The following is a 22,425-nucleotide window of genomic DNA, read 5'->3' on the forward strand; positions in this document are numbered from 1 at the left end:
AAAAAACCATTATTAATTACCTCCATTCAGTGTCCAAGGTCTGACACTTCCAGTTCTCAGAAGAGGCTGCAGGCTCTTAAGTGTAGAAGGGACAGTTTCCCCAAGTCTAGAACATTATCAAGGTTGTGAAGCCAGTGATTAACTGAGGAATGATGACCACCACTGCTGGGCAATCTGCAGTCACGAAGAGGATGCTGCAGGGCCTCAAAGGGGACAAGTGAGACACAGCACACCTATGAACAAAAGCTCAGCCAGTCAGATGCAAAGCAGCACCTGGCTAAACCAACAGGTAGGCAGAGCTGACAAGGTGCGCAATTAGTAACGACACTTGCCTCTAAGCCTCAAGACCTAAGTAGGATTGTCAGAGCCCACACAGTAGAAGGAACTCACCAATTCCTGAAAGCTGTCCTCTGATTTATCTACACACACACACACACACACACACACGCACGCACAGCTGGCCCAACAGTGCACACCTGTGACCCCAGAGCAGATGGAGGGTTCCCTGGGGTCAAAGACAGCCAGTCCTGCCAAATTATCAAGCTCCAAGTTAAGACCCTGTCTCAAAAAATAATGTAGAGGAAGACAGAAGACACCACCTCCAGCTTACACACACACACACACACACACACACACACACGCACATGAACACACATTCGAACAAGCATGCACACATGGGAAAGGGCACCACTCCGAAGACTGAGGACCCACACGTGTGGTTAGATGAAGGGTAAATTACTCCTTTGCCCCCAGTCCAGCAGAGATGGCAAGCACTTCCTCTGCCTGTTTACAGATGCTGACCAGTTTTCTTATTCAGGGAAAGTAAAAATGATGTATATGACAGCAACTATGTAAGATTCCAAGTCACTCGCTTTCAAGTCTTTTGCTTTTTCTCTGGCAAAATGAAGAATGCAGCTATCACCCTGTGGTTGTAAGACTCTTTTTTTTCACTTAACAAATGAGATGTTAAGAATGGTTCTTGATGTTGAAGTATTTTCTTCTTGATGCTAAGTTAGATGGGATGGAGCCAGACGGAAATGGACTACATTGTTAGGAAAGCGGCTCAGAAGGAAGAGGGAAACCTGATTTTTTCAGTACCTGTCAATTTCTCTGGTAATACTCACAACCCCCTCCCTGCCCAACTTCAAGCTGCTGGTGGTTTAGCCTGCAGCTCAGGTATTTCTCAACATTTCAGACATCAGCTCCTGCACACCACAGGCGCTTCCATGGCCCATTTTCTGTTTGACAAATGCATTTAACTGTCAAATAAAATCACTGAAGGTGGAGCTCATACATCTGTCACAGTTGGCTCTGGAATGCACCCTAAATACCTTTCAGTCACTAGGGGCATACCTACAGTTCACTTGCTGTAACACTAGTGTTTTCAGAATGCTTCAGGAACAACTGACCAGGGACTGAGGGAGTGAGTCCCACAGGGTCCCGTGACAAGCATCATCTGTGCCTAGAAAGGGCTCTGGGCCGAGCAGAGCACAGTGCATGCTCAGTGAGGTGTGGATTTCAGGGCCCCAGAATTGTTTTTATCTCACTTAATTATCAATTTAGTTTGGTAGCAAACAAATGAACCTTCAAGCACTTTTTAAAGTCTTTATTCTCTTTCTTATTATAAAAGTAATGCATGTTACTTATAGAAGTTTTACATTATAAAAAGTCCCAATCTAATACATTCCACTAAAATCTTACCCAAGATGATTTCCTTACTAATCATTCATAAGTATACAAAGTCTTTTTTTGTTTTGTTTTGTTTTTTTATTTTTTTTGAGACACTGCTTCTCTGTGTAGCTCTGCAGACCAGGCTGGGCTCAAACTCACAGAAATCCACCTGCCTCTGCCTCCCAGAGTGCTGGGATTAAAGGTGTGCACCACCACTGCCTGGCTTATACAAAGTATTAAAAGTGACAAAGTTTTACAAACTAGAAAAATGAACAAATACAATGAATTTAACAGGAAAAAAAGACAGAAAAACCATCGTGGTTTTTTATGAAAATAAGAACTCACAAAATTCCATTCCAGCATGTATCATAAACTGGCTTTAAAATCCAAATACAAGAAACAGTGAGTGACTTTTCCCCTGAAATACACACATTGGGAGCAAGGATGGGGCAGGGTGGGGCCCGGAGCGCAGCTCAGCTGCAGTGGCCAGCAAAGGGCAGTTTGGACTCCACCTCCCACAGCTTCATCTCCAAGGCTTTCAGAACATCTTCCATCTACCCAGTGGAAAAGGCATGAAGAACACAATGTGGGCATGATTAATTACTCATAGGTTAACGATTAAAATAATTCATGCCATTTTCAATGTTTTGCGTGACATAAAGATGTTAGGCCTAACAAAACTCTATAGAGAAGCGAATCTAAATTGAATAAGATATAATCTTATTAGCTTTAGTCATAACCCAACCCACAATCTACAGCTACACAGGAATTCACCATCCTGTCCATCTCAAGAAACATTCATATTCAGCAATGAGACAAATACCAGGCAAAGGCAGCTGCCACTGCTGAGCCTGAAAACCTTGGGTCAACCCTGAGACCTGACCTAGGATCCGACAGCCTTTCCCAACTTCCACAGGCACCAGGCAAGGACACAGTGCACATGCACACATGCAGGCCAAGCACACAGAGCACATGCACACACGCAGGCCAAGCACACAGTGCATGTGAATGCATGCAGGCCAAGCACACGGTGCACATGCACACACGCAGGCCAAGCACACAGTGCATGTGAATGCATGCAGGCCAAGCACACGGTGCACAACCAAAAATGCAGGCCAAGCACATGGTGCACAAGCACACATGGAGGCCAAGCACATGGTGCACATGCAAGCATGCAGGCCAAGCACACAGGCTCCCAGACACATTTCAGTATTGCTTTGCTCAAGGCTACATTTCTGGTTTGCATGAGTAGTGTTTAGATCTTAGCATGGAATGTGTTCAGGGCTCAGAGTGTCAGCTCGAGGCTCCACTCCCTAATGCAGGGCGAGCACTTTCTCACTGGCAAGTGCTAAAAGCAACATGAGACATCACAGGGTCATGAGGAGGGGACATAAATGGAGAGTAAACTCACCTGCTTTATAGACTTCTCTATCTCAATCCTGTTCTCCAGATTGAAAAGCTCCTTGTCATCTGGCACGATTTGCTTTTCAGAGGACCCTAAAGTGTAACTGAGATGCAGTACAGTGTGAGTTCACGTATGAGCATGAACTAGCCCCAACCCCATAGCAGCTACCAATACCAACTCTGAGGTCATACTCCACGCCCCAGGTATGAAGACAGTGTTCTCTGTCCGTGGGGACCTGAGGACGCTGTACCACGTAATCTCACCCCTCACTAATGACACTGTCCAGGTAACCCTACACATTCACTTTCCGTCATAAATATTTCACTGCTGCAAGAAGGCGCAGGCAGAGCAACCTAAGACACCAAAGCTTGTTTTATGTGACTTTGAATAGGTAATGATTTAATAAGTAACAATAATTATCAAGAGCTGGGCAATCTCAGGGTTAACTACTTACAATTCTAAGTAGTTAAGAACCAATACTTGCTGTTCCTATAGGAGCTGAGTTCAGTCCCCAGCACCCATATAGCAGCTCACGAGCCTCCCTGACTCCAAGTCAATCGTAGAAGCATCTGAGAACAGCAAAGTGAGCTGGGAATTCATCTGTCTACTGAGATGCAGTGTGGCCAGCTGCGTCCAGCTCCCCCCTTGACTGACTGTATCCTCAAAGTCTGAGTCCAAATAAACCATTCCTTCCTAAAAAGAAAGTCGGCTGTGGTGGTGCATGTCTCTCAGCAGGCAGAGGCAAGTAGATCTCTAAGAGTTCAAGACTAGCCTGGATTATACTACAAAGTCCAGGCAAGTCAGGGTTACATAACGAGACCCTGTTTCAAAAACCCTAAAGCAAAACAAAAAAAGAGAGGGGGTTTGTTCCAACACTACTGGATAAAAATGATTTGTGTCTTCCGTTTTATCATTACTGGGTAACCCAGTTGGCCTTAAACTCTAGAACACCCTCCCAGAGGACCCCCAGCCTCTGTGGCGCTATGGTTGTAGGCGGGTCACCACACTCGGTGAAGTAACCCTCTTATATAAACATGCACCTCTGTTCATTGTCACTGCCGCTGGTGAGCATCTCACGTGTCTGGAACCTGGCCCTCTGCTCTGTAACATGGAGCATTGCCTGCTTAGTGAGTTTTCCATGTGAGTTGGTTTGTGGATCTTAAACATTTTTTTAAACTTGTCTGGTTTTAAAAGATGCCAAATACAAAGTTATCAATTAGTAACCGGATAAAATTACTGTTTTAAATTTTTTAAGGGTAAAAATTTAAGATATTAAGGTGAGTGGTGGTGGGGCACACCTTTGATCCCAGCACTCAGGAGGCAGAGGCAGGCGGGTCTCTGAGTTCCAGGCCAGCCTGGTCTACAGAGGGAGTTCTAGGGGAGTTGGAGCTACATAAAGAAACCTTGTCTCAAAAACCCAAAAACAAAAAAATAAACCAAAAACTCAATTGAGTTTTACTTTTAAAAAATGTCTCACAGTTTCTCCTACAACTCAGTGTCTGACTTTCACAATACCAAATGAATTAGACACAAAGGGTGACTGGCTTTACTGTCAGAGATTATTACTCAAAAATATGTTCTGTTGTTCTCATACTAACTTCTGCAAACCTAACTAAGAAATCAGTCACAATGCAGCCACGTATCTATCAAACCTACCTTTCAATGGCTTCTACGCTGAGGCAGAACAAGTCCCTCTTGTAGTCTAGGCTCTTGGGAGTGCATTTGTACACATAGCCAAGTCTGAGGGAGCAGCCTGTACAGGACAGAGTCTCAAGAATGCTGCAATAAAGACACAACACCACTTAAGGAGAGAGTAGCAATGTGCATGACTGCTAAAATCCACAAGCTGAGGGATGGCAAGACGGCTCAGCAGGTAAAGGTGCTTGCTGATAAGTGTGACAGCCTGACTGATACCCAGTACCCATATGTGAAAGGAGAGTTGTCCCCTGACCTACACACACACACACACACACACACACACGATTTAAACAAATAAAAATTAAAATAAACTCCATAAGCCCCAAGTTGCTTCAAGTGAAAAGAAGCTATGTTCCTATTGTTCCCTTTTGTGGTTTTTGGGTTTTTTTTTTTTTTTTTTTTGGAGACAGGGTATCACTATGTAGCCCACCCCAACTTCAAACTTTTGGCAGTCGTTTATCCTCCCTCATCTTCCCATGGCAAATGCTGGGGTGGCAAGCACGCACCACTACAATCAACTTCATTCAGTCGCGTATGTGTGCGTGTGTATGAATGATGATAAGATGGTAAGATGACTGCAGGAGAAATGCAAACAGTCAGCTCTAGGCCACGCCACACCACTTCAGACAACAGATGACAAGGAACATAAACAAAATGCCAAGGCAGGGTTTTTCCAGACTCCTTGATTTGGTATTAAGACAAACTATTTAAATTCTGGGAAAGCAACAGAAAGAGTCTGCACATCCTTTAAAATGTCCAACCAGTCATCAAGGGTCACTAACTCTCTAGGTAGGAAGGTAGGCAGTTTCCCTGTAATCAAACAGAGACTGAGTACTGTAGGCTTTCAGGCCACCAGGGGTCTGATGTAAGCACCAACTCTGTACTGTAGCAGTCAGACACACAGAACCCAACGATCTGCTCCTCTAAACACAGCCACACAACACAGTCAAGGAGTGGTGGCACACACCTTTAACCCCAGCATTCAAAAAGCAGTGTCAGGTGGAGCTCTGTGAATCTGAGGCCAGCCTGGTCTACAGAGTGAGTTCCAGAACAGTCAGGGCTATATAGAGGAACCCTATCTTGAAAAACCAAGAAACAAACACATGCCCAGCCCCCACACCAGTTGCAACTCTGCTCCAGTGGGGGGGGCAAGTAGTTTGCAGACTTTGGGAGAAAGTTTGTGGAAAGATTGGCTGCAAATAATGTCTGGCTGGGATGTAAAAGAAAAGGAAGCTGCAAAGGTCAGGCTGTGCTGCCCATGCACCCTCAACTACACTTGTCCGAAAAGCAGTTCCCACCCAGGAGCAGCTCTGCCTCATTAATAGTTCAATACACCTTTAGGGTTTCCCTCTTGACACAAGCTCTCATGGACCCCAGGCTAGCCTTACACTTGCTATGCCTCTATGCTATCAAGTCTTAAACGCCTGATCTTCCAAGTGCTGGGGCTATAGGTGTGTGTCACCACAGCCAGTGCAGGGACTCTGGCCAGCACCAGTGTGGCAGGCATGGCTCTGGCAGGCTTTGCCCTCCCTCCCATTCCCTCTGCCTTGCTAAAAACATCAGACTGCATTCCTGAGGCTAGCCACCAAGGTCTATACCCTTACTTGGCCACTTCCTCCCCTGAGACTGACTACCAAGGTCAGCCATGAAAGTACTGAAGTCCAGCAATCAAGGGTCCCTTTGGCTCACCTAACTAACATGCCCAATTAAAAGGAAACACCTCAGGGGCTGGAGAGATGGCTAGGCAGTAAAGAGCTCTTGTTGCCCTTTCAGAGGTTCCGGGTTCGATTCCCAGCACCCACATGGCAGCCCTCACAACTGTCTGTAACTCCAGTTTCAGAGGATCTGACACCCTCACACAGACAGGCTGGCAAACACCAATGCACAAGATAAATAAATATAAAAGTAAACGCCTTCCTAAGGTGGCTCCTCTTGTACTAGAGACTGCCATTTATTTTCCCACATGGCACATCTGTCGCCTCTTAATCCAGGGGCGGTCCTTTGTTATCCTCCCCCCTGACCGCCACAGCCAGGACAAATATCCCTTCCCACTTTCCACAATCCCTTCCTTCCTGGTCATTCCTCATCCTCTATCTCCTGGGTTTATCTCTTACTCCCTGCCCTCTGTCCCTTGGCAAATAAGTCTCCTTTGGGGCCCATGCCTTTCCTCTCCTCCACCCAGCTAGTTAAATTCGTCACTGACAGGAATTCACTGCCCCTGCTACAACTGTCTTGTCCCTTACATCATATTTTGACGCAAACACTTTACTATCGACTAGAGATATGCCCAATACAGGCGACTCACATCGTTTCACTTAATTTTCCATTATCTTCACATAACCACCCCCAGTTTTCTCGGCTCCTGTTCCACCCCTGCCCATTCACATCTTTAAAATGTTCTTACAACCCAACGTCTCCCAAAAGCCTTGCCAGATTAAGTTTAGTGTGTCTAAAGCACCAAGACAATTACAGTCCCATTCACCATTACCGGGTTCATAGATCTTAAATACACACCACAAAGGAATACTATTTCAAAAGTATTTTAACTCCTGCTTCTCTCTGGGCCTGTCCTCACTAAGTATCTCTTCTCACTGTCCTACCCAAGCAGGTCACCTAAGAGTCAGGCACAGCAAGACAGATGGCATTGCCATCCTCCTAGACACTCAGATGCTTCTTATTCTCAGCAGCAACATAAGGAACAGAGATTAGCACCTGGTGAGCGTTCACTAGTGACATAATTACCTAGGTAACCTGCTACTTTTTCTAGATTTTCTCCTAAGAGATAAAAGTATGTGTACATTGGGGCTGGGGAGATGGGCTGGTATAAAGCTCTTGCAGAGGACCTGAGTTAGGTTCCCAGAGCCCACACAGCAGTTCATTCTACCTGTAAGTCCACCTTCACGGGGAGCTGCCTTAGTCAGGGTCTCCATTGCTGTACCCATGACCAAAGCAACCTGACGAGGAAAAGGTGTTGCTGGTCTATGCTTCCATATCCATCCCTGAAGGAAGTCAGGGTAGTAACTCAAGGAAGACAGGAGTCTGGAGGAAGAAACTGCTTTAGAAGTCATCAAGGAAGGCGTTAGTGTTCAGGCACCTGTATTGGCCTGTCCTTGGGGTTCTGACAGGGTACACCCTCAGCTCCAGCCACTGAGAGCACCACCTGTGCACATTCACTGTGTTCCCTTTTCAAAGGGCCCTTCCCACCTCCCATCCTCTTTCTCTCCCTCTCTGTGTTCCTCTCTCCCCCCCTCCTTCCTCTCTCTCCCATCTCTCCTGCTGCTCCTTCATTCTCACTCCCCTTTAACCTTTTCATGATCTCTTTCCCTAATTAAAACAAACAAACAAACAAACAAAACAACACCAAAAAAACCAAAACACTCTGCTTGAACCCTGCTTGAACATGGCGTCTTTCTCTCGAGAGCTGCTTTTCTTAAACTACAACAACAGGGTTTTTCTGTGTAGCCCTGGCTGTTCTAGAATTTGCTCTGTAGAGCAGGCTGGCTTCTAACTCATAGGGAATCTGCCTGCCTCTGCCTACCAAGTGCTGGGAATAAAAGTGTACGATACTACCACCACCCCCTGGGGAGGCATTTTCGTAATTCAGGGTCCCTCCTCTTGGTTGATTTTGTCAAGTTGGCATAAAAAAAATCAGCACGGGATCCAAAGCCCTCTTGTGGCCTCTGCTGCACTACATTCACACTCACACACACACACAACATAATAATACAATAAAAGCCTTTTCTTTTTAAGAAGGCTGAATGGTACAGTGAGTAAGGGTACTTGCTACTCTTCCAGAGAGCCAGGCTTGTTTTCTGGCACCCACACAGTAGTTCCAGGGGCTCTGACACCCTCTACTGACTTTTGTGGGCACCAGGCACACATGTGGTGCACACAGATACATGCAGGCAAAACATGTACGGACAGAAAACAATAAATTTTTAAAGAAAAATAAAACATCTTAGTAGATCCCAAGTAGAAAACCCCACCTACACTACTAACATTGAACAGGCAAATCTACACACTATATATATCAAACTGCATAATCATGAGGCTACAACACGTTATCAAGACTGTTAATCAAGAAGAAGGATTTAGAAAAAACCTGAGATTTGATCTTCTAGGATATACTGATAAACGGATAATCTGTATCCATCACCACACCGTACAAGAGCTCACATGAGCCCTCTCTCGTGTTGGTATTGTTAGAACGTGGTCTGTCTTCCCGGTGCACAGCCTTCAGAACTGGTGTCTCAAGAAGGTGACTGAGACTGGACAGGCCATCACGGAGGAGCCCCATGAGTGAACCCCGGTGGACTGATGAGGAAAGAGAGAGGACCAGAAGAGACACACACCCACCTAGGCCTGCTGTCCAGGACTGGGACTGGTTGTTTATGGCAGATGGCCCATCCGTACCCAGTCAGCGGTGGATGGGGATTCTGTGTCAGTGTGTCCTGTCTGTGCCAGGACAGGGCAAAGGCCGGCAGCACTGGCAAGAGCGCCTCAGACTGTGAGATTGTAAGATAGATATGTTCTATGTTACGTCCCACTTTCTTCAGCATCAAACCTAAGGCCCTAAAGTCTGTGGTAGCTACACCTTCAGAAACTTAGAAAAGTCCACTCTCCTATCTAAAGGGGGCTATCCCCGCTGTATGATGGATTTTTACTTTTTATGTGTTCAGTTACCTTGAAAAGTTATATCACAAGCAATCTCACAGAGTGGTGGAAGACTTCTCCTCAAAATTCAATGTTTTCCCTGGTATGAAATCACAAAAACACCTCACTTACCACCCATCTTCATCTTTGCACTTGGACAGCTTCTGTTCTCTATCCACAGACACATTGGAGGAAACACCTGCAAGAGAGCAGCAGCGCTTTTGAGTGTGGTTTGCTGCAGTGCACCTGAAGACACAGATCATTTAATTCAACTTTAACTTTTATTTCAGAACTCAGAGGACTAGGAAAGTAAGAGGAGCCCACAGACCGGGGGTGGGGGGGAGATACACGGTTCAACACTAAAGATGCAGGGGCCTTCTCTGAAAACTGACAGTATTAATAAAATGAAGAAAATTATCAGGGACTGTGAGAATCAAAAGCTACAAACTATAAAGAACAACTATCAGGTAGAGTGAAATCAGGGCCCAGGCCAAGGAACACGGTCATCCCTGTACCCCCAGATCCAACACAGAGCTCCTCTCTCTAAACAGTCCCTAGCCACCAGGCATCTTTCGCTTGGGCACCTCGAGGCTGCACCAGAGAAGCAGTACAAAACATTACCAGAGGGAAATAAAGAAGCCCCCGTCATTTAGTAAAATGGTCAAGGCAACCTCTCCATTTCACCCCCTTCACAGCGTGCCTTAGTAATCCCCATGCGCACATTAGATGAGAAGGTGAGATGTACTATGTGCTCATCTTGATTTTTACAGAGCTCTGGGTATCATGCCAAGCTAGCTGCTTACTAGAGCCTGAAACATCAGCACCACTCTCCAGGAGCTTCTACTTGCTTGTTCCAGAAGAGCCTACTCATGCTCTTCTGCCTGGAGCTCAAGCCTGATGGCTTCCTGCTCTTAACAGTCTATAAGTCCCTTTACTTCCTGGTCCCTTCCCAAAGCTGGTCTTTAGTCTACACTTTGGCAACACAAGCCTGAGACCCTTTGGATCCCCCCAGGGGAGGGGACAGGACCCAAGTTAACATCTATGTGTAAAAAGAGATCTTCAGCACCCAGACTTAACATTTCTTAGGGACTGGAAAGGCATAGGTGGGTGATTAAATAGATTACACTTTTTTTTTCATTTTAATGAGTTTGTTTGAGTGTTTTGCCTGCATGCATCATGGCATCAGTTCCCCCTGCAATTGGAGTTAGCAGCAGTTGCAAACCAGCCCGCCAGTGCTGAGAACTGAACCCTGATCCTCTGCATCTGCTCTTGACCCCTGCCTGAATCATCTCTCCAGCCACTATGTTTTTAGTGTGTCAATAAAACTGCTGGGGTTGAGAAATGAGTTTATAAATATAGTAAGAAAGTTAAATCACCATGTTGTGGCTATAAAATAAAATCTAAGGTTGAGGCAGGTGCAGGGTACATACCTGTAATGCTCACTACTTAGAAAGCTGAGGTAGAATCATTAGTTCAAAGCTATCCTAGCAAACAGCAAGATCCCCATTTCAAAACAGAAAAAAACCCTGAATTTGTAAATGTCATAATGGGAATAAAACTAAATAAAACATTCCAATGGGGCAAGAGGGAATAGAAATTAATCTGAAAGTTAATTATTATTAACAACAGAATTATTCTAAAAATTAATCTGGGGGGGGAGTTAAGACAAGGTTTCTCTGTGTAGCCCTGGCTGTCCTGGAACTCAATTTGTAGACCAGGCTGGCCTCCAACTCACTGAGATCGACTGCCTCTGCCTCCCAAGTGCTGGGATCTAAGGCGTGGGCCACCATTGCTAAACCTAAAAATTAATCTTTTAAAAAACACATTTACACCCTCCTGCATTGTTGAATGGGTGCAAAGGGGTGATCCCAGTGAATTACTGAGGGTTACTAATGTGGGGATAAATAAACTCATCTAGTTTTATACCAGTTATATTTTAAAGCCTAACAACAGTATTATTACATACAGAAAGCAAATCAGTATGGGGGTTCCTCAGAAAACTGGGAATCAATCTACCTCAAGACACAGCAAAACCACTTTTTGGCATAAACTCAAAGGATGCACACTCACACCACAAGGACATTTGCTCAATTATGTTCATAACAGCATTATTCATAATAGCCAGAACCTGGAATCAACCTAGATAACCCTCAACCAAAGAATGGATAGAGGAAATGTGGTACATTTACACAATGAAGTACTACTCAGGAAAAAAAAAAAACAGAAAAAAAAAAAAAACCAATGGAATCTTGAAATTCACAGGCAAATGGATGCAAGTAGAAGAAACCATCCTGAGTGAGGTAACCCAGTCACAGAAAGACAAACACGGTATGTACTTACTCATTTACGGATATTTGACAAAGAGCAAACAGCAATCAGCCTACAATCCACAACCCTAGAGAACCTAGGTGACAAAAAGACCCTAAGAGAGACACGCATAGCATAGATCGGCCAAGGAAGGGAAAAAGACAAGGTCTCCTGAGCAAATTGGGAGCGAGGAGGGCAAGGTGGGAGGGGAGGAGAAGTGAGGGCGGGGATGCGGGGATGCATAGCTCAATAATAAATAGAGAAAAACCCAAGAGGATTAAAAAAATAAAGATAGTAAAGCTATAAACATGGGGGGGAGTGCAAAAGACTTAATGTTATTTCTTTAAAAGCCATAAACAAAATAAACCCATTATTTTACTATATCAAAAAAATCTCAGCCGCACGCCTTTAGTCCCAGCACTTGGGAGGCCGAGACAGACGCATCTCTGTGAGTTCCAGGCCACCCAGGGCTACACGGAGAAACCCTGCCTCAAAACAAACAAACAAACAAACAGACAAACACCTCAACCCAATTTTAGGCTGTCCAAATTAATGGTGGCAATGCCAAGCCTCTGTCAAGAGGCCGCCTGGGTGGATCACCCATACGGAGATCGCCTTACTCGTCTGGCCATTCAGCATGGCATGAACTCATTTTCCGGTCCCCGTGTCCCTGCATGGTCCCGGATGCTGGCCAAGAGACACTTAGCTAGGTCGATGCCTCCCAGGGTGGCAGACTCGCGCGCCGCGGCCAGGAACGCCACCCCTGCTCCCCGCTTGCTCCGGGCCCGTCCCTGCGACCCCGGGAGACCCCGTGCAGGGAGACCGCCCCCCCACCGGGACCGCGGCCCCCACTGACAGCGCAAGAGGATGCAGCTGCTGTCCTCCTGGCTGGTCACCCAGGTGAGCGAGTCTCCGAGCGGCCGGCGACAGCGCGCGCACAGGAACACCAGCGGGTATTCCCCGGCCTCCGCCGCCGCCTTCGGGCCGCCGCGCTCCGCCTCCGCCTCCGCCGCGTCCGACATGCTCGCCCACTTGTGGAGCCGCTCGGTGGCGGCTCGAGTGTTCCGGGAGCCGCTCCCCTCGCCCTGGCGGTTACTTGCACGAGAAGCAGGCGGGATTCGCAGCGAGCGAGCGAGAGGCCGCCTGCAATTACGAATCTGCCGCGCCCCAGGGACCCACGGGAAAAGCACGGCTGCGCACGCGCGGCGACCAGGAGGCGGGGCTCCGGTCGGGGGGTGGGGTGGGGCCTGAGGGCCGGTGGCGGCTAATGCGCATGCTCGTCGTCCTGCCGGGGCGAGCTGAGCTCGCTGCCCCTGCGTCCTCCCGAGCCTGCATCTCGCTAGGCTGGAAAGCTGAGCGGTGGTGCATCGAGAGCGATGTCTGAGTGCATCTCAGCCCCTCTGCAACCACTGAGGAAGGTGAGGGTCTCAGATGAGCAGTCGCTCACCTGGCCCTTCCCCACCCTGGCCACGAGCGGAAACGCCCTGCGCTGGGTTAGCGGAGCTGGGCGGTGGTGGTGCTCAGGAGTTCAAGGCCAGCCTGGTCTACAGGGATCTGGAACGCAGATAAAAATACCACCCTGGCTTATCCTGCAGTGGGTTGTGTCACCCAAGAACAGCTCTTTCTGGTGACAGAAGGTCCTTGGGGGGCTGAGGGCACAGTGTGCTATTCTCCTGGTGCCAGCTGGTCAGGGAAGGCAGCCTTGGGTACCATTTGGATCCCCTCCTCCCCTGCAATCAAACGTGCCTACTAGAGAAGCCAGCCACCTGCCTCTGGGGACCTACAATCACATCTTATTGTCATTCTGGTGTGCATGTGTTAGGAAGTGCATGCAGTTAAAATCTGTCTGATTGTAATCAGCAGCTACTAATTTCTCATTTTCCTTAGCTGCACATGTGAGCATCCGTAACTCAGGGTGGTGGGATGACTCAGAGGCTCAAGGTGCTCAGCGTTCGACTCCCAGGAAAAAAAGTATGGACCCCAGGTTGTCCTCTGACCTCCAACATTTGCATGTCCCCCTTAAATGAATGTAAATAAAAATCAATGCACAATTCTTCCAGCAAAACAGTCAAGGCCTCAGCCATTCGTTTCTTCTTGAACTTTCTTTTTTCTCTTTCTGAGCTCTCTTTCCTTCTCTTCCCCTCCCACCCTACCAAGTTCAGCAAAGCATGGGTTCTAGAGTGTTTGGAAATGGCTGCTATTTCCTGCCTCCACCAGGGATCTTGGAATTATGACAGAAAACCCCCGAAAAGAGGCAGAGACCACACAGGCCAACTGAGGGAAGGTGGGGATGCTGTGACGTTCAGAGTCCAGTTATCTGGGGTTATCTTTAGTCTCCTTGCATGGTCATGTATCGCCCTCCCTGTGTAAGGCCACATCCTTGAGACTTACATAAATACTTCGATATGACAAACAGATCCCTAGCCTCCAACTCTGATGCTAAGACTACAGCCAGACAGCATTGGAGGGCTGCAGCAGGGGGTCTCTTCGCTCTGTAGACCAGGCTGGCCTCCAACTCGAAGTGCTGCCTCTGTCTCCCAAGTGCTGGGATTAAAGGCATGCACAACAAACACACTGTTTGGCAGGACATTCTTTAAATAGTATTTCTTCTCTCTTTCTTCTATTTGATGAGTGGAATCACAATTTCCCAGGCCTCAGTTCTGGAGAAAGTTAGAAGCCATTAGGGAGGGAGAGCATAGGGTTTTCACTAACTCCATCCACAATACAACAGAGCTGGGAGACCCACGTCTTCACTAATGCATCTCGATGAAAAAGCTGAGGTCCACAGGGTTCACAAGCAACAGCTGAGAAACTGGCAGAGGTTTATGAGAGCCTGGACTGTTAGCTACTGAGCACACCCCCTCCCCTTCTAGGAAAGCTGCTCCCTTCGCCCACAGAAACACCTAGAATGAACAGTGTCTCCATCCATAGCTTGGTTACCATTTTAACTGGAAAGGAACAACTAGCAGTTGAGGTCCTGGAGGCACTTGTTAATATAAGTATGCATTGCTATTTCAGAGCATCAACCTTTATGGGGATATTGTTTTCTCTAATGCCAAAAGGTGAGAGGAGTTGTTTGATTGTGTCTCCCCCCCCCATTCTTTAAATCTAGAATATTGTCACACCAATAAGTTCACTTTAACCGTCAGTAATCCATTAGACAGAAGCAAATTCTCAAACTGACCTAATTAAATTATGCTCAGTTGAAAATTAAGGAAGGAGAACAAGAGGGTGGAAAGGTAAATATCTACAACTCCTCAGTTTAAAATCCCCACCCAAGGATGTGGAATCCCCCCCACCTGACCTGCTAAATCCAATGCATAGACTTACTATGTAAACTTGATGAGTGGTAGGAAAGTCCAAGAATTCCCTGAGAACCTCTCCTTGGACCCTGAGCCCCAGTCCCTACCCCCCAAATCTTGGTGGTACACCCCAAGAGTCAAGGTGTCTGATGGCCTAGGCGAACTTCTGGAGAAGAAAACCTACAAGGTTCAATTCATACACACATGGCTGGTACCATGTCACACTTTAGAGGACAGGGGAATGGCTCCGCCGCTAACGTGCTTGCAGTTCAAGAATGAGGAACCCATGTTTCCAAGATCCAACCCAGAATGCCATGGTGCAGCGAGGCGTCCATCTCTTTAGCATCCCCTCACCTTCCCAGCTTGGACCCCTCTGAAGGAGACCAGGAAGCCATTTTGTTGGATACCTTTGATTTAGCTTTTCCCAATGTCCTAGCCAGAAGTATTGGGGTCACACATTTAACAAGAGCACCCCAGAGGTGGTGTGTCCCTCAGTCCTCTTGTAAGGGACAAACATGGTCTTCACTGCTTGTGTGTGCTTTGAGATGAGGCACCTGGAGGTTTCTTGTGATTGCTTTTTCTCTGTGTAAACAGTATTGTTTGGTATTGTTATTCAAATTCGTAACTAACAATTTGGAGCTTCTTATTAGATTAGGCGAATATTGTTTTCCCTCAGACTTTCACCTACTAAGTTGATAACCATCTTTACATGCCAGCCAGTCTTGCTCTCCTACAGTTGTGCTGCTGATGGGGTGGAGATTTTCTGTTGCATTTTGATTCTTTTCCTCAGTCAAAGATTTGACCCGTGTTACTATTATTATTATTATTATTATTATTATTATTATTATTATTATTATTATTATTATTGCCTGTGGAATAAAGGACTGAAGAAGAGCCTGGAATATTGGTATGCAAGTTCTGTTTCTACCACTGAGCTATGTACACCTTGAACATTATAAACAGATAGGGGGATAACTATGGCCTATTACCCCTAAGGATCCTCTATCCCATGCCCATTTAGATACTCTTCTACACCAAGTTCCACCCCTAAAACCAATTAAACTTTGTTTTCTGCCTGAGTTCACACAGGCTTACGCCGTGATGGCTGTGGGATGCACCCAGGAAAGACATCTATAAATACAAGTCTCGCCCACTAACCCTCCTCTCAGGGCTGTTCTCCTTTGTTTCTGTGGCTCTCTGGCCCTCTCTGGTGCCTCTGGATAGTTGTTTTGTTACATCTTGTCTATATTTTGCAGTTATTACTGGGAGACCCATTAGTATGTGCTACTCCACAATTATATATACACAAAAAAACCTACCTGATTGTGATTTTAGCTTAATATTTTTATATGCAGACAACTTAGAATGGTTGACAGTTATAGCCTTTTAAAGCTTTTTAAAAATTTTATGGAACATGTTTAATCTGATTGATATTATCAATAAATTCTGGCAATAGGTAAACCATGGTCTTTGTCTTACATATTTTGCAAAGCACCCAGAGATGCTAAGATGAATATAAGATTGAATTAAAAATTCAGCAGAAACTTACTAGAGTAGATCAAAATCCAGGGACTGCGACAACTGAAGGTGTAAAGAACAGGAACATTTCACCAGTGACCTCGTGCTGTGTAAGAAATCAAAGCCACTTGGGCTGCAGAGATGGTCCCCTGGGACATTGTTGCCTGCCTTGCAAACATGAGGACCTTAGTTCAAGTCCCAGAGCCCATGTCAGAAAGTAACCAGGTGTGACAGATGGTGCATGCCTGTAATCTCATCACGGGGGAGGCAGACATAGACTCCCTGGGGCTCACTGACCAGCCAGCCAAGCCTATGGTGAGTTCCAGGTTAGGGGAAACCCAGGGGGTGGCTCTTCAGGAATGATTTGATTATCTCCTGGCCTACACACTCACACACACACACACACACACACACAGCAGGGGAAGGGAGAGGAAAGAGAAAGATAGACAGAGACAGAGGAGAGACATAATCAGACACAAAAGAACAACCATTCATGCTGCTGGGGTTAGCCTGGCTCTTGACTGTGAACCGTGTCCCTGGTTCCCCAGGAGTTCAGCCCCTGTGGCTAGCGTGTCAGACCTCTAAGACAGTGGTTCTCAACCTTCTTAATGGTACAGCCCTTTAATACAGTTCCTCATGCTCTGGTGAGCCCCAGCCATAAAAGTATTTTGTTGCTACTTTATAACTGTAATTTTGCTAGATATGAATCACGATGTAAATATCTGACCCAAAGGCTAAGCACTGCTGTGTTAAGACCTTGGCCTGGAACTTGCACAACATCTTTGTGTTGTGTTTTGTTTTTTCAGTGCTGGGGATTGAATGAAGCCAAGGCCTTGTAGATGACCTGCATTGTGCTCTGTCATTGAGTCACATCCCAAGTCAGTACAAGGTCCTAGTTGCCGTATTAATTACTCAAAGCCAAAACAAGTCACAAGGACAACTCATATCCAAGGGCTCACCACTGTGGGAACATGAATTACATAGTATTTACACACCTCCTCCCCTCCTCCCCTCCCATCCCTCCCCTCCCCTCCTCCCCTCCCACCCATCCCCTCTTCCCATCCTCCCCTACCATCCCTCCCTCCTCCCCTCCTCCCCTCCCATTCCTCCACTCCTCTTCCCTAGACTCAGACCAGCCTGTTTCTTTACATCACAAATGACCCTGTTCCCTATCCTCAGGTTACAGAAGTGAGACTTTGGTCTTCTGTGTCCTCCATCTTTGCCTTGCAAAAAACGACTCTCTGCAATAAAAACCGTATCAGTGATTATCACACTCAGGCCTGGTTTGGTAGTTAGAGCTTCTGTCTGACTCTACTTGAGTTGTATTCTTTCATGATAAGCCAGAGTCCTGGGAAGCAGGGAAGGGGCTTTTTAACCCCTCAGTGACGTCTAGTAGTTCAGAACTGAGGTGACAACCTGGGCCTTAGGATTACAGCTGAATGTAAAAAATAATTTTAAAAAAGTTAAAAAAAAAAAAAAAAAGAAAAGAAAAGAAAAGAAAAGAAAGCAACAACCTGGAAAAAAACCATATTGTATAGGCTTCAGTTGCCTCAAAAACTCCAAATTCTGGACTCTACGGGTTACTTGAACTCATGTTGTTTCATGTTTTTCATCTGATTAAAGGCTTCAGTGATAGAAAAGAAAAAAGCTGAAGTAGGGAGAGGCAGGTGACTGCAGAGCTGGGCCCATAACCGGAGGGGGTCTGCCAACCTTGGGCAGTTACTGTCGGAACTGAGCTCAAGTGTTAGACTGTCCGCAGAGGGCAGCGACTTGCTTGGTGTGAAAACCACTTCTGCTGAGAGGTCAAAGCAGCAGAGGAAACAGGAGTCCCCTTGTTCTTCCACGGAATGGTTGCCTCTTTGCTTTGGGAAATCCAAGCACAACTTCCTCCCCTTCTAGTCCACTGAGGACTTCTGAGAACCCAAGCAGAGAGTGCTTGCCTTGGCATAGCAGAATCAGAACTGGCAGGGTTCAAGTTGTCTGGGTGTTTCTGTTGCTACCCCAGCAATGGAGACAGGAGTCAACACTTAGAAAACAAGTAGGACAGACAGAAAGACCCCAGATCGGGTGCGTAACTCCCAAAGGCAAAATCCCAAGATGCACCACGAATTAGCCGCTCATTCTAGTATCCCCCCAAAATGTTGGGGATAGTGTCTAGCGATCATCATGTGAAGGAGTGAGCACATAACTGGGGTGGACCCCCATGGAAGCCTGAATTCCTCCTGATACCTAGTGTCCGCTAAGAGCTATGTAGACCTGTACCTTATTTCCGAAGAGTGCAGCCCTGTGGGATGTTGACCCAGATACACCTGCCTCTCTGGTCTGAACAAATGCAGCTGACCACCACCCAGCTGGCTCCTGTAAAAGCTGGGGTGCCCCTTCAGCCGAGTGGTGTGATTTTCCGTTTTCTTTAGCTGGTTGTGCACATGACAGAGGTTGCAAGTACAGGGTCTGCTTTCAGAATCCAAGCCAGAGGTCTACTGGTTGCTTAATAACACCAAGAACAGCCTTGATGTAAGTCAAGGGTACTGGCAGGCTTTCCTGCAGTTTTATTAACTTTGCATGTATCAGAGGCAAAAAAGGGTTGGCTTCTGTCTTGCTGTACCAGTCATTTGCTGCTTCTGGCATCTGATTTCTCGCCCACTTCCCAGTCCCTCCACGGAGTGGCAAGCTAGAGCTGAATGCGAAGCTGTGTTGCTAGCAGCCTGCTTTTCTTGCTTTGGAGTCTTTTCCAGGAGAGGCAGGATCCAGAGGCCATACATGGGAACAGGCCCCTGACCTTTCAGCAAAGCTATGATAAGCGGGCCCCTTGTCTGGGTGATTCCGACAGAAATGAGTTAAGCAATGTTCTTCCTGGGGCCCACAGCCCAGCCCCGGGTGTGAGCAGACACTGACCTCTGCAACCACAGCCATGGCCAACAGGACCAACGCCTCTGTCCCGTACACCAGCTATGAATACTACCTGTATTATTTAGACCTCATCCCTGTGGACGAGAAGAAGCTGAAAGCCCACAAGCGTAAGTCAGAACGTGGGAGGGCAGCCAGGCACAGGCTGGGCCCTAGACGAGGCACTCTTTGCTTGCCTTCACTTACTAACAACAGAAGAACCCCCCCCCCCCCCCCAGCAGGGACATACCACACACACAGACAGACATGAATCAGGCATGGGATAAACTGTCCCTCTAGCTTGCTCTAAACTGAGCAGAACGTTCCTTTTTAAAGACACACGCATGTGTATTTTGGGGTGGGGGCCGCAGTGCATCTGTGAAGGTCAGAGAGGACTTGAGGAAGCTGTTCTTTCTCTACCACATGGGTCCCTCACATGGAAATCCAGTTGTCAGGCTTGGCAGCAGACAGCTTTAGCCCTCTGAGTTTCAGAAGAATGTTAAGACAAATGCCCACATGCACACATCACACACACACACACACACACACACACACACACACACACACACTTATGCTTCATTTTTCCATTCATTTTATTAGTATATATTAATTGTACAAGATAATGTTTTGTTTGTTTTTGGTTTTTGGTTTTTCGAGATAGGGTTTCTCTGTGTAGCTTTGGAGCCTGGTCCTAGAACTTGCTCTGGAGACCAGGCTGGCCTCGAACTCAGAAATCCTCCTGCCTCTGCCTCCCAAGTGATGGGATTAAAGGTGTGGGCCACCAACTCTGGGCAAGATAATGGGTTTTGTTGTAACAGTTTCCATGCATGTAGACAGTGTAAATGTCTGGTTTTCTTTCTTTGAGATGGTGTCTTATTAGATAGCTTTGGATCGGTTGGTGCTCACTATACACAGGCTTTGCTAAAACTCACAGAAATCCTCCTGTCTCAGTCACTCAAGTGCATTACCATGGCCAGCTATGGACCGTGATCATATTCAGCCCCTATGACCCTGCCTCACCCCCCCCGATTTCCCTCCCCCCGGCCTCCCTTTCCCCAAATAGCTGCCCCTGTTACTTGCATGCACTTTTGTCTCTCACCCTGCGATGCTGCAGATTGAACCCAGAGTGTCCATCACTTTGCTGGGGATTGAACCCAGAGTGTCCATCGCGTAGCCACACCCCAGCCCGTCCACTGCTCTCTCTTTTGAAAGTGTATTTCCTAACAAAGTTGCATTTGCCCAGGGCTCCGGCAAGCTGGGTGAGTTTCTTTAAACCGCAGAGTCTACTTTTTCTCTGTCCATATTTAGAACTGGGGGGCTGTATCCCCGCTACCTCTAAGATGTTTGTCGCAATCTCTGCTAAACTGCCAGCAGCTGTTCAGCGTGGTCTCAGAGGACACGCATGCATTGACATCTATTTCTCATCTGCCTTCACTCACCTCTTGAGCAACTTGGCAGTCTGTGGATGTTCTTCCCTGATCAGTCCAACTATTCGGTCAAGGTCAAAAAGACAGCCCAGGCGATGAGCGTAAAGGCTCTGTCCTGGAGCAGTGCTCTTGACAGGGGACCTGCCCCTGTCGACTCCATAAGAAGTCTCGGGCTCTGTGGCCATTCCCCACACTATAAGTGGAACTTCTCAAAGGGATGGAATGATTTCCATGTGGAAGGGAGATTGCTGGTTACATATCAGCTCAAAACAAATAAATGCTAGTGTCTCAGACAGTAAGCACAGGCCGGGCAGAGCCCCTGAGTACAGTATTCTAGAATATCATGTGGGGACAGGTTTGCTGTGTGTTGTCTGATGCAAGGGAGGGAATCGTGATGTTCAGGGCAGGATTTTGCACATGTGACTCAAAATGAGGAAGACATATCACCAGAGGGGGAGACCGTGGTAGGGCTGAAAAACACACCTACTTGTAAATATTGTCACAAGTTCAGAACCTGAGGACATGTGTTGATCTGGACAAAAAAGCAGGTCTGCCTTTCAGATGCAAGGCTGAATGACCTTCAGATGCTCTAACTTTCTGAGGGCAGAAGATGCCCTAGATGTCACTTGTGGCCACCACCTGCTCTATGATGCTGCTCCACTGCTTTGGGTGGGAGGATTCTTGGGCCATCATCTTAGAGTCTCCGAGCTTGGCCTTGCCTGATGGCCTAAGTTTAATTCCTGGGACTGACTCCTACGGGTTGTTTTCTGACCTCCACACACAGTACATAAATGTGGATAAGAACATATTAATTTGTAAGCTGAGGAGGTGGCTCAGTGTTTTAAGTGAATAGCATAAGGACCATAGGTTAGATCCCCAGAACTCACACACCAACCGGGTATGGGAGCCCAGATTTATAATCCCCAGAACTCAAAGGGCAGAATGGGGGTGCAGAGAAAAGGAAAATCCATGGATACTCATGGGCTAGCTAGCCTGGGGTACACGGGAGCAATGGGACCTTGTGTCAAATAAGGCAGAAGGCAATGCCCAACAGCCATCTTACCTCCATTTGTGTGGCTTTGCACTTAACACACATGGACACAATGTTAATTTGCATTGAAGTGCCCCAGTTTCTTAGGTTAGTTATAAGTATGCAACAAAGGATAACAGATAACAGTTTTTACCCCAAGTCATCTTCGGTGCCTCAGGAGGAAAGGAGATCAGGGCTGAGCTAAAGGCTGTGGGTTGCCATATACCAGCGAGAGGTCAAAGTCTGCTGTGACCCTGTCACAGGCACTTGGCAAGGACATTGGCGATGCAGTTTTTTATGCAGCTCGTGACTGTTTCATGGAGATGTGTCAGCATAGTACAATATGCAGATAGGCATTTGAAGAATGCATCCAGAGTTGAGGGTTTGGTTTGTATCCTGTCCCCTTCTTGGCTGCCAAGCTAGAAGAAAACAAAATTCTATATTCCAATCTTACAAAGACAAATGAATTATTTTGATAAGATGGGCCTTCAAGGGACTGGTTAGTGTTCTTATTCAGAGGGGCAGTAA

The 22,425-nt window shown here is 46.8% G+C and overlaps 1 protein-coding gene across 1 annotated transcript; it reads right to left on the minus strand.

Annotated features, from left to right (window-relative positions):
* Positions 1-1,802: 1,802 nt before the first annotated feature.
* On the minus strand, positions 1,803-13,069 carry LOC127214794 (protein Mis18-alpha-like). The gene is made up of 6 exons (XM_051175052.1): positions 12,888-13,069; positions 12,591-12,829; positions 9,560-9,626; positions 4,733-4,855; positions 3,083-3,179; positions 1,803-2,225 (listed from the first exon to the last, which is right to left on the minus strand). The coding sequence occupies exons 1-6, from the start codon at positions 13,067-13,069 to the stop codon at positions 2,145-2,147; spliced, it is 789 nt and encodes a 262-aa protein (XP_051031009.1). The 3' UTR covers positions 1,803-2,144.
* Positions 13,070-22,425: the final 9,356 nt, after the last annotated feature.

This window comes from Phodopus roborovskii, unplaced genomic scaffold (genome assembly GCF_943737965.1).
Source record: "Phodopus roborovskii unplaced genomic scaffold, PHOROB, whole genome shotgun sequence".
In the NCBI taxonomy this organism is placed as follows: Eukaryota; Metazoa; Chordata; class Mammalia; order Rodentia; family Cricetidae; genus Phodopus; species Phodopus roborovskii.

Bases quoted from the DNA above. Each gene is read 5' to 3' on its own strand.
- LOC127214794 (XM_051175052.1), bottom strand. From the start codon at position 13,069: ATGCAGGCTCGGGAGGACGCAGGGGCAGCGAGCTCAGCTCGCCCCGGC. The intron at 9,627-12,590 runs GTCAGTGGGGGC...GCTCTCTTGCAG, and splicing joins CAGCTGCATCCTCTTGCGCT to GTGTTTCCTCCAATGTGTCT. The intron at 3,180-4,732 runs GTAGGTTTGATA...ACTGCATCTCAG, and splicing joins AGCGTAGAAGCCATTGAAAG to TTACACTTTAGGGTCCTCTG.